This window comes from Cornus florida, unplaced genomic scaffold (genome assembly GCF_030987335.1).
Source record: "Cornus florida cultivar Cherokee Brave unplaced genomic scaffold, ASM3098733v1 CherokeeBrave_3.0.0_Hap2_Chr06, whole genome shotgun sequence".
In the NCBI taxonomy this organism is placed as follows: Eukaryota; Viridiplantae; Streptophyta; class Magnoliopsida; order Cornales; family Cornaceae; genus Cornus; species Cornus florida.
This window is the reverse complement of record NW_026775576.1, coordinates 98,104,054-98,118,093: the sequence shown is the minus strand read 5'-3', so window position 1 is coordinate 98,118,093 and position 14,040 is coordinate 98,104,054. Positions and strand designations below refer to the sequence as shown.

General features: G+C 35.7%; 2 protein-coding genes across 4 annotated transcripts; one reads left to right on the top strand and one right to left on the bottom strand.

The window, feature by feature from the left end:
- The first annotated feature begins 4,044 nt into the window (after positions 1-4,044).
- On the top strand, positions 4,045-8,377 carry LOC132313224 (uncharacterized). 2 transcript variants are annotated; one of them, XM_059811910.1, is made up of 4 exons: positions 4,045-4,117; positions 4,246-4,344; positions 6,369-6,540; positions 7,616-8,377. In XM_059811910.1, the coding sequence occupies exons 2-4, from the start codon at positions 4,276-4,278 to the stop codon at positions 8,188-8,190; spliced, it is 816 nt and encodes a 271-aa protein (XP_059667893.1). In that variant the 5' UTR covers positions 4,045-4,117; positions 4,246-4,275; the 3' UTR covers positions 8,191-8,377. The 2 variants fall into 2 exon arrangements, with proteins under 2 accessions (XP_059667893.1, XP_059667892.1); XM_059811909.1 differs by lacking the exon at positions 4,045-4,117 and having other exon boundaries at positions 4,124-4,344.
- Positions 8,378-8,436: 59 nt separating this feature from the next.
- Positions 8,437-13,872, bottom strand: LOC132313222 (uncharacterized). Of its 2 annotated transcripts, none has more exons than XM_059811907.1 (3): positions 13,615-13,872; positions 9,321-11,888; positions 8,437-9,199 (listed from the first exon to the last, which is right to left on the bottom strand). In XM_059811907.1, the coding sequence occupies exons 2-3, from the start codon at positions 11,760-11,762 to the stop codon at positions 8,903-8,905; spliced, it is 2,739 nt and encodes a 912-aa protein (XP_059667890.1). In that variant the 5' UTR covers positions 11,763-11,888; positions 13,615-13,872; the 3' UTR covers positions 8,437-8,902. The 2 variants fall into 2 exon arrangements, with proteins under 2 accessions (XP_059667890.1, XP_059667891.1); XM_059811908.1 differs by having other exon boundaries at positions 8,437-9,184; positions 13,615-13,871.
- Between the last annotated feature and the right edge of the window lie 168 nt (positions 13,873-14,040).

Here is a 14,040-nt window from a genome sequence, read left to right as displayed (position 1 = left end):
TTCATCTGCATCTTTCTTTTTCTTTAGCCAACAATCATTCCAAATCTAATATTTCCATTGTGTCCTCCACCGCTCCGCTTCAGATTGGATTTCAATTTGACCTTAGTAAGGATTGATTTATTTTCTTAAAACAGATATGTTAAAACATTATATTTGTCCTTTGGCCTTAGTATTAATTCTTGAGCTTAATTTGAATTCTGGGGATGTTGTATATCCCTATAGACTTGTTTTCTGTTTTTGCTTCCGCATTTCGATGTAAAACTCCTTCCGGCATGCAATAAGGACATGACAACACAAAACCAGATTAAGTAAGTAATTTTACCCTCATTAAAATAGCTTAAATTTAGTAAGAGATTTTGTTCAAACTTTGAGTTTTTTTCGCCTTTTCTATTTTGTTCATTTTGTTCTCATTCTTATTTATAAAAAAAGATAGAAACCGTAGAATTGAGTGGAAAAAAAAGAAATAACTTTCATATATACCATTCATAAAATAATTGAGGTAGATTTAAAAATAACGGTTAGTAGTGTTGGAAAACGTGCTAGTTTTAAAAACTTTTCGAGGGATTTAAATTCATAGATCTTGATTCATTACATAGAGACAAGTTTTATGCAAAAATAAAACATGATGTATCATTTAATTAAAAGATTGAATACTTACATCAATATTTGAGTAAACCTTAGATCTCCCCTCCAAAGTGAATGTTCTCACTTATTGTAAATCCCTTAATAAGATGCATTCTCCTTGGATTTCCATCTTCTTATTAATTGTTTTGCCTTTAGGAATCACTCATATGTCCCATGAATGACCTTGGAAAATTAGGCTTGTGGGAGCCTCCATTAGATGAGAACATAAACCCTAATTTTCTAGAGAGAGAAAATATATTCATTTTTCCTTCTACTAAAAATCACACCTAAAATATACATAGATCATGTATATTTATAGGCAATATAAAGGTAAAGAAAAGGAAACAACTAATCCTTCTCAATCTCTAATTCACATGTCTCAAATCTAATATGATTCCAATATCAAGTTGGGCTATGAGTGATAATCCATTGGGCCTATTATTTTATTGGCTACAATGAATTAATAATTGGCCCGGTCCATGGACCCAATTCAATTAATTCATAAATTAATTTCTACTCCACTAAAAGAAATTAATTGAACTCCAATTAAATAATAAATAACCTCTAAGTCAATATTGCACTTTGACCCCTCTATGCATAATTAGTTATCGGATAAATAAAGTCATCAATCCGACTACTTAATTAATATATTTATTTTGGTACCTTTGATTATTTCTGGCTCGATCACAATAAAACATTTGTTTGACAAAAATAATAATTTAAATAAATAAATATATAATAAATCATTTTGTCTAAAAATACACGAAGGCCTTCGAATTTACTTTGTGATCAACCATAATCAATACAAAATAAATACAAGTAGCAATGATGCAAATATTGAAAACATAACCCTCTAACTATTAATTACATAACTACCCAAAGTGTCGGTCTAAGGATCCTGAAAAATCCGCCGAACAAATCAAAGTAATTATTAATTAATAAAAGAGTCTATAATTTTCTCATACTTAAGAGTCAAATGCCATGACGGTGATAGGGAGCAATTGCATACGACAGTTCTCGCAATATATCTCAACCTAACGCGGATCTAGTTCAAATCTTAATTAATTATGAGTCCATCCATAATTACTGACTATGAATCATTTATGATTACTATTTATATATCATGCATTGATTGCCATCACAAACATATATATAAATATCTCTTGTAATCAAATAGACACTATCAATTCTATAATGAATCGAAATATAATACATTGAATTTACCAATTGTATAAAACATAAATATTTCATAAACGTTAGGAACATATGTCACTTTAATCCAAACAGAAATTTGCTCTGACAGGACATATAAATCTCAACAAGTAGTTCATAGTGTTGGTGGCATTTGAAAATGGATTGGATGAGGAACTCCGTCACCATTTTTTTTTCTTTAGTTTACCATTGCAGGGTTTGAATATTCAAAATGTCCTAATATTCAGAGGCCCACATACCTCAGTTGTTTGTTGCATTAGCTGCTTCTGAATTAAGTTGTACCATAGTCTCAGTCTAAAATTATTTCCTAGCACAATGTCAACGTCTCGCTAACTTCACACCAAGGCAAATAGTAAGTATGCTTCTGTTAACCACACAATGCCATCAACTTGTGCATAAAGCAATTGAGTGGTGCCAAAAATGACTAGTCAATTTACAAGTACATTATTATACTCTCTCTATGTATAAATCTTTAATATAATTATACATATAACTTCTCCTTGAAGATCTTAACATTATTATGGTCCCCAAGAACACCACTCCCTTTTAAAACTATGCTATATATCTGAATTATTTCCCTTGACACCATGAAGATATTACTTAGAAATAAATGCTGGGTGATGACTGACGAAATGTTGGGATATTTTTTCAATTAATCTGAATGTCCAACAATTTGTTTAGGGAGCAGGTGGATTTTTGTATTTAAATAAAAAAAGAAATGACATAACCCCTTTGTCTTATATTAAATGCTCATGTTTAGAAATTAGAATTTTTAAGAAGACATGCAATTAATGCATTGTTCCTTTTTAAAATTATCAACTTGTCATTTTTAGTTTAAATAGGTATAATTATCAAGTTTAAAATTTTTTAAAAATATAAAAGATTTTGATGAAAAAATAAAATTTATCTGCTTTGACTTTTCAAAATCAACAGTTAATTTGGAACATCTAAAAAAAAAAAAAATAGTGAATTACTGGGACAGTAGTATACATTGGCCAGTGAAATTAATTAAGCAGTAGTCTAATCAGTCTCTCTTATTGATTAAGAAAGCATCTTAAATTTGAGCCTCAAATAATTAGTAATATGTCTGTATCCTAAATAATGAAAAACAAAGACAAGACCCTTGATATGCACCAACAGCCCCACCACCTAAGGTGCCCTTCTAATCAAACTTCAATTAATAAAAAGTTGTCACATAGGAGGAGTACGCACGAAAGAGAAATAACTTTGTTTAGGAAATTATGAAAAGTCTTTAGGAAGACAAAGTCTCAAAGATGCCTACCCACAAGCATGGATTTCTTTGTCACAGCAATATCACACATCATAGATATAGATATATGGTGTGCATGACACACACACACACACACACACACACATATATGAACACAATAGAAAAATTGATATTTGAGCTCCATTTTTATTTTCTCACAATTTTACTTATTTTTTTTGAAAAATAAAATGACATAATTTTCTTTTAAAAGTAATATTTTCCCACACCCCAATGATGCTCGGAACTGCAAGTACTATGTTATCCGAGTGGTTGAATTGTTTTCTATATTTAAAAGTCCGTATTTGAACCTTGCATTCTTCCCCCTCCTCTAACAACTAACCACCAACCCCTAACATTCTTGTCTTGAAAAAAAAAAAAAAAAAGGTGATGCTCAGAATTATACATTCAACTTGTGAGGGATAATTATGTCATTTTCTTTAAAAAAAAAAAATTAAGCAATTTATAAAAGTACTAAAATGAGGGGAACCGTATCCTAATTAATTGAAAAAACTCTTACCTCAAATTTTGGAGGTCTGAGAATTCGACATTCTCTTAGAACCAACTTCAAAGGAAAATTCTTAATAATTATCTGGTGCATGTGTCCGGTGAATTGTCAGGTACTCTAAAATGCGGGACAGCACCATCTTTGCAAGAAAGAATAAATAAATACACATATATATATATATATATATATATTTTTAAAAAGTGGTGTTCCCCAACTTTAGTAGAAGAGGTCAGTTAGTTGGGACACCACTTTTGTTTCGGAGTAGATTTGGGCAGATATTGGACCAACCAAAACTGTATCATATTACAACTTACAAGGCCTGTTTTACAGAGACTTTAGCCCAACAGACCAATCTACGTCGAGGTCCACTAAATCGGCCCACATCATATTGAGGACAAGTTCGGTTCAGTACTGAATTTCCATGAATGCCCTTAAACTGATCCAAACTGTCTCAGCTAGCAGAAGAGCTTTCTTCAAACCTTGAAAAGCCCTAAATCTCTTGACAGGTAATAAACAAACCCTAATAATATTTCTTTTATATATTTCAAAGGGTATTGTTATTCTCTTGGTTACATACATATACACGTTCTCACATAATTAATTGTTTCACCTCTCTCTCTATATATATATGCAGTGGATGGTCTGTAATTCTCGCCTTTGAATCATGGAGATGTCAAATTTCTATATATTGTCGTTGAAGCCTCCGCCTAGTCGATCTATGTTCTCTTGCAATGTGAGTATTATTTCGTATATATGTATGTGTGTGTATAGTTGCCTTTTTGCGTCTTACATGTTCTTTTTCTATTCACATTGTGTGGGCTTTCTATAAAATTTTTGTCTTCGCCATTTAATTTATTGTGGTCATATGAATAGCTAAGTTCATGTGTAATTGAGGTGGTAAGAGGCTTAGAGACATTTTCAGAATTTGGGAATTATTGGGCATCTAATAATCGGGCATTTTCAGGGAACAGAGATAAAATATAACAATGTGTTTTTCAGTATGAATCTAAATGCATGTTGAAAGATGAGATTGGTAAACTACTGAAACAAAAACAAGATACTTAATATGAACAAGTGCAATAGGTAACTTGATAAGACAGTTGACTTGATCATTGACAACTATATTAGTTAAAGTGATGACTTATTCCTTAGTTAAGGTTCCTAATGAGCAAACCTTAAAGATCCTTGATGTTAATGAGTCAAAAGAGTAATATATTGAAAACTGAAATCACTGTACAGTTTTATTTCGTATACTTAAGAGATAACATGGGAGGTCGAGATTTAAAACACCTTGGAGCTTTCCAAGTTCTCTTAGAAAGAATAAATGGCACTGGAAACAGCCATCAGTCTGAAGGAACCTTTAAAAACATGACCTTTCTACTTCCTAATAAAACCTTAAATTTGAATCAAGTTTCTTAATAAACTGAATTTACATATGATTATTTATCTAGCTTTCTGACCACCAAGGTTAAGATAATGATCAAGCCTGTAAAAATAGTATATAATTCCAATTCCTGTTCATTAGTTAAATGTTCAAGTTCTTTACAAATGGAAACTCCATTTATCATCAATTTCTGTGAGTTGCAGGGCACTGTGACCACCTTTTTTAAAATTTGAAAGTACCTTCTTTTCTTTCTGTAAAAGGAAACCCCCACACCGCCCCTTCCTCCTCCTCTCTCCTTTCCAATTTTCATACAACAGGTTGCATTGGAACAGTTGTAAAGAAATTCCAAAACCATATTCAATTATATGTTTATTTTGTACACATTCCAAATTTCAGGTTGATTGGAGATCAATAGATGCCCCATTATATATTGCATCTAATTATACTTATACTAAGAGATGTGAGTGCATGAGTTGAACTACCACTAATGTCCGATGAACACGACATTTGGTGAGAATGAGGAATGGAAAAAATATGCAATCAAATGGTGAATTGGATAACTTTTGGATTTTATATGAAGTTTTGGAGGGCAGTAAGAACAATGAGTTTTACACAAGGTGTAAATGGATCTCGTCCATATATTTTCAGTCTGATAAAACTAATATGCTCTCTCTATAATTTTTTTAAATTAGTAAGTAGTAAATTATCAACCACCCACCACAAAACCTAGTTGGCTCCTTAAAATTCATTAATTAGTAGTATTGTTCAGTTTTTAAATATTAATAGAAAATTAGTTGTATTTTGCAATTGGGTCTGTCAATTATACGGATCATCTCATTTCTATGTAAGAATGCTCCTCTTAAATGCCTATCCCCAAAGAAAATATGGCTTACTGCCTTACTTATAACCCTGCAAGCAGATGGATCTAGAAAATCAGACAGAACTTCGAGCAATTTTATTTTGAATCAGTGGTTTGAAGCAATATTGTTCATTCATGTATTAATCGATTAAACTCTATGTTAATTAAAATTCTATATTTATATTAATTATGAGATATTATTACAAAAAAGTTGAAGGAAACCAACTCTTAATTTCTTTTTTGATTAAGGTCTCCCTGTAATTCATGACCATGTAACAATGGGATGATTAGCTGCTTGATTGATTGCACATCAGATGATTCAATAGTTTTTTTATGTGACGGTTCCTTGTGAAATGATTGAGTGTAAAGTTAGAGGATTTAAAAGAAATTATTCCAATAATAGCAAAACATTATTTGCCACAATAAACATTTTTCACAATCTATTGTGGAGTTCATTCTTCTAGTGTCTTTTATACTCAAACCTTCATTTTCTAGGGATAATTTCTGATTTCAGGAGCTTAATGGGTTGCGATGTCCAATCATTAATCATTTTGGGGTGTTTCATAACCTCTCTTCAGCCTCATTGAAGTCGTACAATTTAGTATTGGCGTGTAGTTGTCGAAGAGCAAATGAGGTCCAGGTTTTGTTTGGTCATCATCCTTGCAATTTGGGGACTGGAAAGCATGGTAAGTTCTCTTTCTCATTATTCTGTATAGCAACTATAGTCCTTCTGTAAGCACACCCATGGATAGCATTATAACTCGTGTTATTCATATGGTGTAAGATGATGTTTGTATATTGTCTTGCATCAATATCTGACGATGTTCTTGAGCCTATTAACTGGGGTAGATGTGGCTCCTGGAAGAAGGCAAGCTATGAGACGGTAGAAGGATGTAATAAAGGTGAAGAAGTCGGAGAAAATTTGTAGATGGCAAGTTATATAGAAAAGGAGGTATGCAACCCCTTAGTATCAAGCTCATGGCTCCTTGGCGGGTTTAATAGTACTAGCTGCTGTTTCTATTAGCATGTGGGTTGGATGAGGATGTATTGGGTTTTTGTACTTTTCTGAGCGAGTAGGGGTGACGGCGGTTTGGCAAAACACCAAGAAAATATCCAAGTTTTTTAGGCTGGAAGGAGAGAAGTAACTGTTTGCTGTCACAAGAAAAGGATCACGCTAGTATAACTTGAGCAGATCTCTTCCCATTCTATGTCCTGACAGAAATTTATTTAATTCTTTTCCAGTTTTGCATGTCACTGTGTGGCTGCCTATGTGTTTGTTGAAGTATCTTGGTACTGGTTGTCATTGGTTTTTGAGAAAAGACAAACAAGTTCATTATGCTTCCTGCAGTCGGAGTAAAACTAAAACTCATTTGAATAAAATCTCCAGGGGATCTTTATTTTCCCATAAGTTTGCATCTCTCTCAAATGTTAGGTTGTTCAATCGCCAGAGAGAGTTCAAGAGGTTATTTCCTGCTTTGCATCTTTGGCTTTATTTTCCCATAAGTTTGCATCTCTCTCAATTGCAAGCCAGGTTATTTCAAAAGTTGACGTTGTCTGTTTGACGGAAAAACTTATTTTGAATAGTATGCCTCATCTGTGAATTGTATCAGGTATATATTGTCTGTTCTGGAACAATGGAACATAATGGATATATGATGCACATCATTGATCAAGTCAAGGAGCACCATATATTTGTTTAACTGTATTTCGATTTCTGTTTTAATACTCTAGTATGTGTGACTTCATATTTATCTAGTGCAGCAACCCTTGGACGAGCTTCCCGTTTATATTCATTGAAACCATGTCAAGTTAAAAGTGAGGACTCGGAGGGAACTTTGAGTGGTGAAAGCATCCTATTAAACGAGCAGACCTTAGAGCGGGAACTACAAATTGCCATTGAGGAGGAAAACTACACTCAAGCAGCAAAAATCAGGGACAATCTCCGAGTTCTCCAGGAGGATAGCAAGACTTCAGTACTAGCAGCCAACGCTCGATTCTACAACTCATTTAGGAATGGGGATCTGGCTGCCATGCAAGCCCTCTGGGCAAAGGGGGAAAATGTGTGTGTTGTGCATCCTGGTGTGAGTGGCATATCTGGTTACGATCTTGTGATGGGGAGCTGGGAATTTGTATGGGCTGACTATGAGTTCCCATTACAGATTGAGATTAAGGATGTACAAGTCCATGTCAAAGGTGATTTAGGGTATGTTACTTGCACCGAATTGGTTAAGACAAAAGGTAGCAGCTGGGGAAGACAGTTCGCGACTAATGTTTTTGAGAGAATCGATGGCCAATGGTTCATCTGTATTCACCATGCATCACATGTTGAGTTGTGATGATTGAGGAAGAATATCAGCATCACTATCAGTTTATACATGGAAAGAAGGACAAATGTTGCTTATAGTATAAAAACAGCTTCTGTTGTACGTATATTTTAGATGCTTGCTTGACCGTAGGCTGCAATAAAATCTGTGAGACCTTATTATCATTTTAATTCTATTCCAGATTTTTTTATCTAAAGAAGGCCCAAGAGCTCTGATAGTTTGCATCGTTGCATGCATGTCCATATAGTAGGTATAGTCTTCACGAACCTGTACAACTCTTGTAATGCCGAGTTGGATATAGTAAATGATGTTATTTTTTACATACATAGGATTATGGTACTAATGGTACCAACTGGTACAAGATTAAAATGGTCATAGATCTCATCTCCCACATCACTCTCTTGTTCAGAGGTCAGCTTTCATGGTAGCCATATCTCAATTTTAACAAAATATGGACTGATTATGAACAAATACCTACCCTCTTTGAGGTATAGATGCTTCCTTTGCTATCCACTGAAGTTTAACAGCTAAATGCCCGAAACATATCCCTTGCATGAAGCTAGACTCTTCCAACAGGAGAAGGGGGTGGGGATGGGATGTATCTTGGCGGAATGGTGGGAGGCTTTGTTCTATCACATCCAGTCAGAGCAGCTTCGCGGAGAAGTTTTACTTCTGACATGTTATTCACTTCCATGAAGTCGGAAAACATATCCCTTGCATGAAGCTAGACTCTTCCAACAGGAGAAGGGGGTGGGGATGGGATGTATCTTAGCGGAATGGTGGGAGGCTTTGTTCTATCACATCCAGTCAGAGCAGGTTCGCGGAGAAGTTTTGCTTCTGACATGTTATTCACTTCCATGAAGTCAGAAGACTCCTGACTACTTATAAACGCGATACAGATTGAGAATGCTTGTAACAAAGAGATTGACGTGTTAAATTCAACAGAGTAAGTTCCCTTCTTGAATGGTGCCAAACTGAAGATTGGCTTGTTCTCTTGATCTCCTCCCTGTGTGAAGGTAGACTATATTGAGCAAATACGTATTAACAAAATAACAAAGATTAACTTTTACCAAAAACAAAAACAAAGATTAAATAATTATAGGCAGAGAAAGAGAGTGCTCAGCTAGACATAAAAGCAGTACCTGAACAAAAAGATCAAGATGACTTGCGGTAGAACAAGGAATAGATTGTTTCAAATGCTTGTAGCTTTTATCCTGGTCAGTGAGAATTCGTAGTTTGCAACCAACATCCCAACCTCCGCAATCGCATGATCCACCAGATTTCCATCTGTTAATCAATGGCGAAGGTACTCCCTTACTTGGCAAGCCATGAAAACCACCAGGAAGAATAACTATCGTGCTACCAGAGCGTTCATTTTCACCATCGTCACAGAATTTTTTGTCTTCTTGCAAATGCTCTGTAAACCCTGTCCCTGTCAAGTCCATGCCTTTATGGCTCTGTTCTCCATCATCCTTTGTATTTTCACTCGGAATCTTGATGACAATGGCTGCAACCTCCCTGTTTGGCATGTGCTCTGATGTTACCTTATCTGTCTGTCCAATATCAACACCATAAAGAACACACTCTCTCACTACAAAATGGTCCTTGGTGCTCTGTGCAGTCAAGTCTGGAAAATCAGAACAGGAAACCTTCATCTGACCAACAACATCATAGCTAAAGCCACTTTTTCCTTTATGCCTTTGATTTATCCAGCTGCCACTCTTCCTCTTAATTTCATTAACAGAGTAAAATGTGTATATCCAGGTAGAATCACCCTTCCCAGTTGTAGTTAACTTTTTCACATTGGCAGCGAGAATGTCAGTATTATTATCAACCACAAGTTTGAACAAAGGGAGTCCATTCTTAAATGTAAGTTGCAGAAGAGCTTCAACAGATGATTTCCCATGCTTCTTGTCCGGTGATGATTCACTATTATCAATCAGCTTAGAGGTTGAAGAATTCAAATTCCATTTCAATGGCTGAACAGTCTCAGCAGAAAGATGCCGGTTTGCTGCCTTGGGCTTCAGTAGAGGGTCTAGTAACCTTCTTAAAGGGCTGGACCTGGATCTGCTATGAAAATTAGGATTTTTTCCGTTTGAATCATCCAGACAACCAGAAGTTTCAAATGTCACTGGACCAGACTTGACAGTAGCATACGAAGAGCTCAACTGAGGAACAGCTGACACCTCCTTAAAACTGAAACTTCTGCTCATCCTGCTTAGGCTGAAGCTAAACCGATGATTAGGTGATGGATGCCTTCCCTTTGCAGCTACTGGGTCAGTAGTTTCTTGATCAAATCTCTTAGAATTCTCAATTGGACTTGAGCAGGAAATCTTCATGCTTGCCCTTTTCTCATCTACAGATTTACTTTTAGAAAATATGGCTGGTGATTCATTTGAACATTGCCATGTGTCAGACGCAGCATGTGGAAGCTCCATTCCTTGAGCTTTTATCAAGCTATGTGGTTCCGTGTCAGGCTTGGTGTTGGTCTCCACACTAACAGGCAGCGGGCGAGATTGCAGAATTTCAGAACAGAGTTCTGCAGAGTGAACTTCCTCAGAAGAATTGTGGCATGAAAAGCTTTTCTGATTTGCTTGTGTCAATTTTCCATCAGATAATATTCTGCCTTCCGAAGGCTGAAATACCTGAGAGCAACTCCTTTTGGGAGAATGTTTGGGTAAAAGGAGAACAATTCTTTGGTGATCTCCAGGGCAGTGATTATGAGCAAGAGTAAATTCTGATGCTTGTAGCTCCTCCACTCTCTGCTTAGTTTCTCCATTCTGACCACTCATCGCGTCCTTTGCAGAGAGTGAGATACCGTGTTTTCTCAAGTTGGAAGTTTTCTTATCTGGCATGATATTCTGATCTGCATCTTTTCTCTTGTCCATCTCAATCTTCATCTCAGAATAATTTCTACGAAAAGACTTCTTTGTGCACTTTTGCTGCCCATCCAGGGTGCTCTTTGGAGCACTCTCAAAATCTTGAAGGTGTATGACCTTCCCTCCAGACTGTTTAACACCTTGAGAAGGATCTTCTTCACGACGAGCACACTGTAATGGGGCCTGCTTCATCAGAGGAGAAAGGTTCTTGCCCCGAACTTTACAGGGAAGTGAAGAGAAGCTACTTGCCATAAATGAGGAATTATGGCTAGAAGATGATGTATTCAGGTTACCTTTTTGTAAGATATGTTTTTGGTCATATTTCCACTTTTCTAGATGTTCCCAATCAAGAACTCCAAAATTCAAAGCCTTTTCCTGGAGATTTTTTCCTCTGTCCATTTGCTGGAGATAGCCAGGTAAATTTGACATGTGCTTGACCAGCTCATCATCTCTAGTCACCTTCTTCCCATTCCATTGCTTTTGGTTTTTTAAAGAAGATTTTGGATGAAAATTGGAGCAGTCACCTGCACTATGTCTTAATTCATGATGCCAACCAAGGTACGGTTGACCAAATGGACGTTCTACTTTACACTTGTCTTGCAACTTTAGACTTTCAATTGCTCGAGGTGGTAGGATCCTCTCCTTCGCAACTTTTGATGTTTGTGGCTGTTTTGTACTCCCTTTGAGTTCGAAACTGTATCCCATGTTCTCAATTGATTCTAAGTGCTTGTTACTTGATTATATCTCAGATGGTATGATATAACACATTGCCATGCTCCACTGACACGTGTGAGCCACCAAAACATGGTGCAAGATTGAGTCCTTTCCGTGCTGAGAATTTCATCAGAGCAAAGAGATGTATGTAAATTGTCAAAAGTCAAAAAAAAAAAAAACAGTTAAAAAAGAACAAACTCAAGAATTTCACTAGAGGAAAAATTATGCAACTTGGAAGATAAAAGTTCCCATTATTGACATACAAGTTAATGTAGACTTCACCAAGAAATGATATTTTCCTGCCTAGGACCAACTGAACTCAAAACTTGGGAGCCATTATGTATGTAAACATTACTTAGACTGGCATAAACAATTAACTTTCTCAAGAATCAAATAACACTCATTAGAGAGAGAATAGACAGAGTCACTCCTCACTTGGACGGACAACTATGATTGATGTGTTATCATAATCATTTAATAATTGAGATCTAGTGTGAGTTCCTTGCTCAACTCAACCCAACAGAGAACCAAGTTATTTGCGATGAACTACACAAATCCTGTATCGATTTTCTAAATTCATATTCGTAAGGATATAAATATATAATTTGTGTGATAGTTGTTCGCCTGCCGTATGTGCAACACACAAGCATTGGTGGAAACAAAGGGGTTGATACAGAATTTGCAGTTATACAACAAGATGAAAATAAGATAAACAAGAACTGCTAAACTCCCTTGGTTACAATGTACAGGTCAAATAGTTTGTTAACCATCTGCTAAGTCCTTCTGAGGTAAATTGAAGATGAATGTGCATCTGATTTAACAAGGAATTTCATATACCATTTTAGTAAGTTCTTCAAAGAGAACAATCAAAACTTGTTCTCTTCCACAAAAAGTTGTATTGACAGTTCAATACAATGTTTAAAAAACAAAAATAAAAAACAAAAAACAGTTGAGCAAGCAAACAGGCCCTCTATTCATGCTCTCTCTCAAGATGAAATAGAACTCTTGGGGGCAACCCTACATTAAGATGAACAAGAAATGGCCTTCAGGAATACCATGACACACAGGTTTTAATACAAAAAGTTGCAACAACAGGACATTTGATTGTCACAGAAGTCAAAATCTTTGTTGCTTAATGTCAACACTAAGGAGTTTGTATTGCTGTCTATTCATAGTTTAAGTATTTTTTGTCTCAATTTAACGCGAGAAAAGAGTTTCTGGTGCCATTTCATTTGACCTTTCTTGCATAATCAGCACTTACATCATTATCCATTAAACCATAAGTCACAGCGTCTACACCATCACATAATCACTTTAAAGTCCAAAGAATGCTCACAACTCAAGAACCCAGAAGCAAATTAGCCATTCTTTACTAAATTCCATAACATATAATATAGCTCATCAATCAAACAAAATTTCAGCCAAGAAAGATAGAAAATTGAATACCCAAGACAAAACAAATCTCTCTCTCTAAGAGTCCTTGACCGAATTGCCCCTTTCATGTCCAAGTTCTAATTTCTCTTCAAGACTAAGCAAATCGACGCAAATGATTCACGTCGAAAGCAAATGACAGACAGATCCAAACTAATTAGAGCTAAACTATCAGAGTAGTACAATCAAATTCGCGGGAATTACCGCCAAATGTGTATCAAAAAACAAACAAAATTTCTAAATTCTAACTGTAAGCGCCAATAATTGTACTTAAATCACTCTAAAACAACAACAACAACAAAAAAAAAAAAAAAAAAAGCCAGAGCACATACCACGAGAAATCAATAATTTACTGAATATAAGACACGCATTAACCAAAATCATCGATCTCGATGAAGAGAAAATACATTACCTCAAAATAATCACTCTGAAAATCTTGGAATCAACGAGAAGAATGTGCACTGAAAGCAAAGAAAGGAATTGCAGAGAATCAAGAAGATGCAAGCAATGTTCTTGTAAATCGCACACGTTTTCTTCAAAGGCGTAGAAGAATACAAAGAACCTATAGAATACACAGAAACGGACCGAGAATCTGTCTCTCTCACCGCAGTGATGTCTAGAGAGAGACAAGAATGGTTTAGAGAGAGAAAGTGAGGCGTTTCGTTTTCAATCAGACGGTCGAATCAGGTAATTTGAGGTGGTGGCTACCATGGGACCCATTTGTAGACATTACGGCATGGCATCACAAAGCGATTTAGGTGGGACCCACTTAAGTCAACATTTGTGTATCGGTGGGTCCACTTTATGGTGGGTTGTTGATTCGGCTGTGGGCTGCATG

Coding starts and splice junctions, on each gene's coding strand:
- LOC132313224 (XM_059811910.1), top strand. CDS start 4,276: ATGGAGATGTCAAATTTCTATATATTGTCGTTGAAGCCTCCGCCTAGT. Junction 4,345..6,368: donor GATCTATGTTCTCTTGCAAT/GTGAGTATTATT, acceptor TTCTGATTTCAG/GAGCTTAATGGGTTGCGATG. Junction 6,541..7,615: donor TTTGGGGACTGGAAAGCATG/GTAAGTTCTCTT, acceptor TATCTAGTGCAG/CAACCCTTGGACGAGCTTCC.
- LOC132313222 (XM_059811907.1), bottom strand. CDS start 11,762: ATGGGATACAGTTTCGAACTCAAAGGGAGTACAAAACAGCCACAAACA. Junction 9,200..9,320: donor ATCTTGATCTTTTTGTTCAG/GTACTGCTTTTA, acceptor TGCTCAATATAG/TCTACCTTCACACAGGGAGG.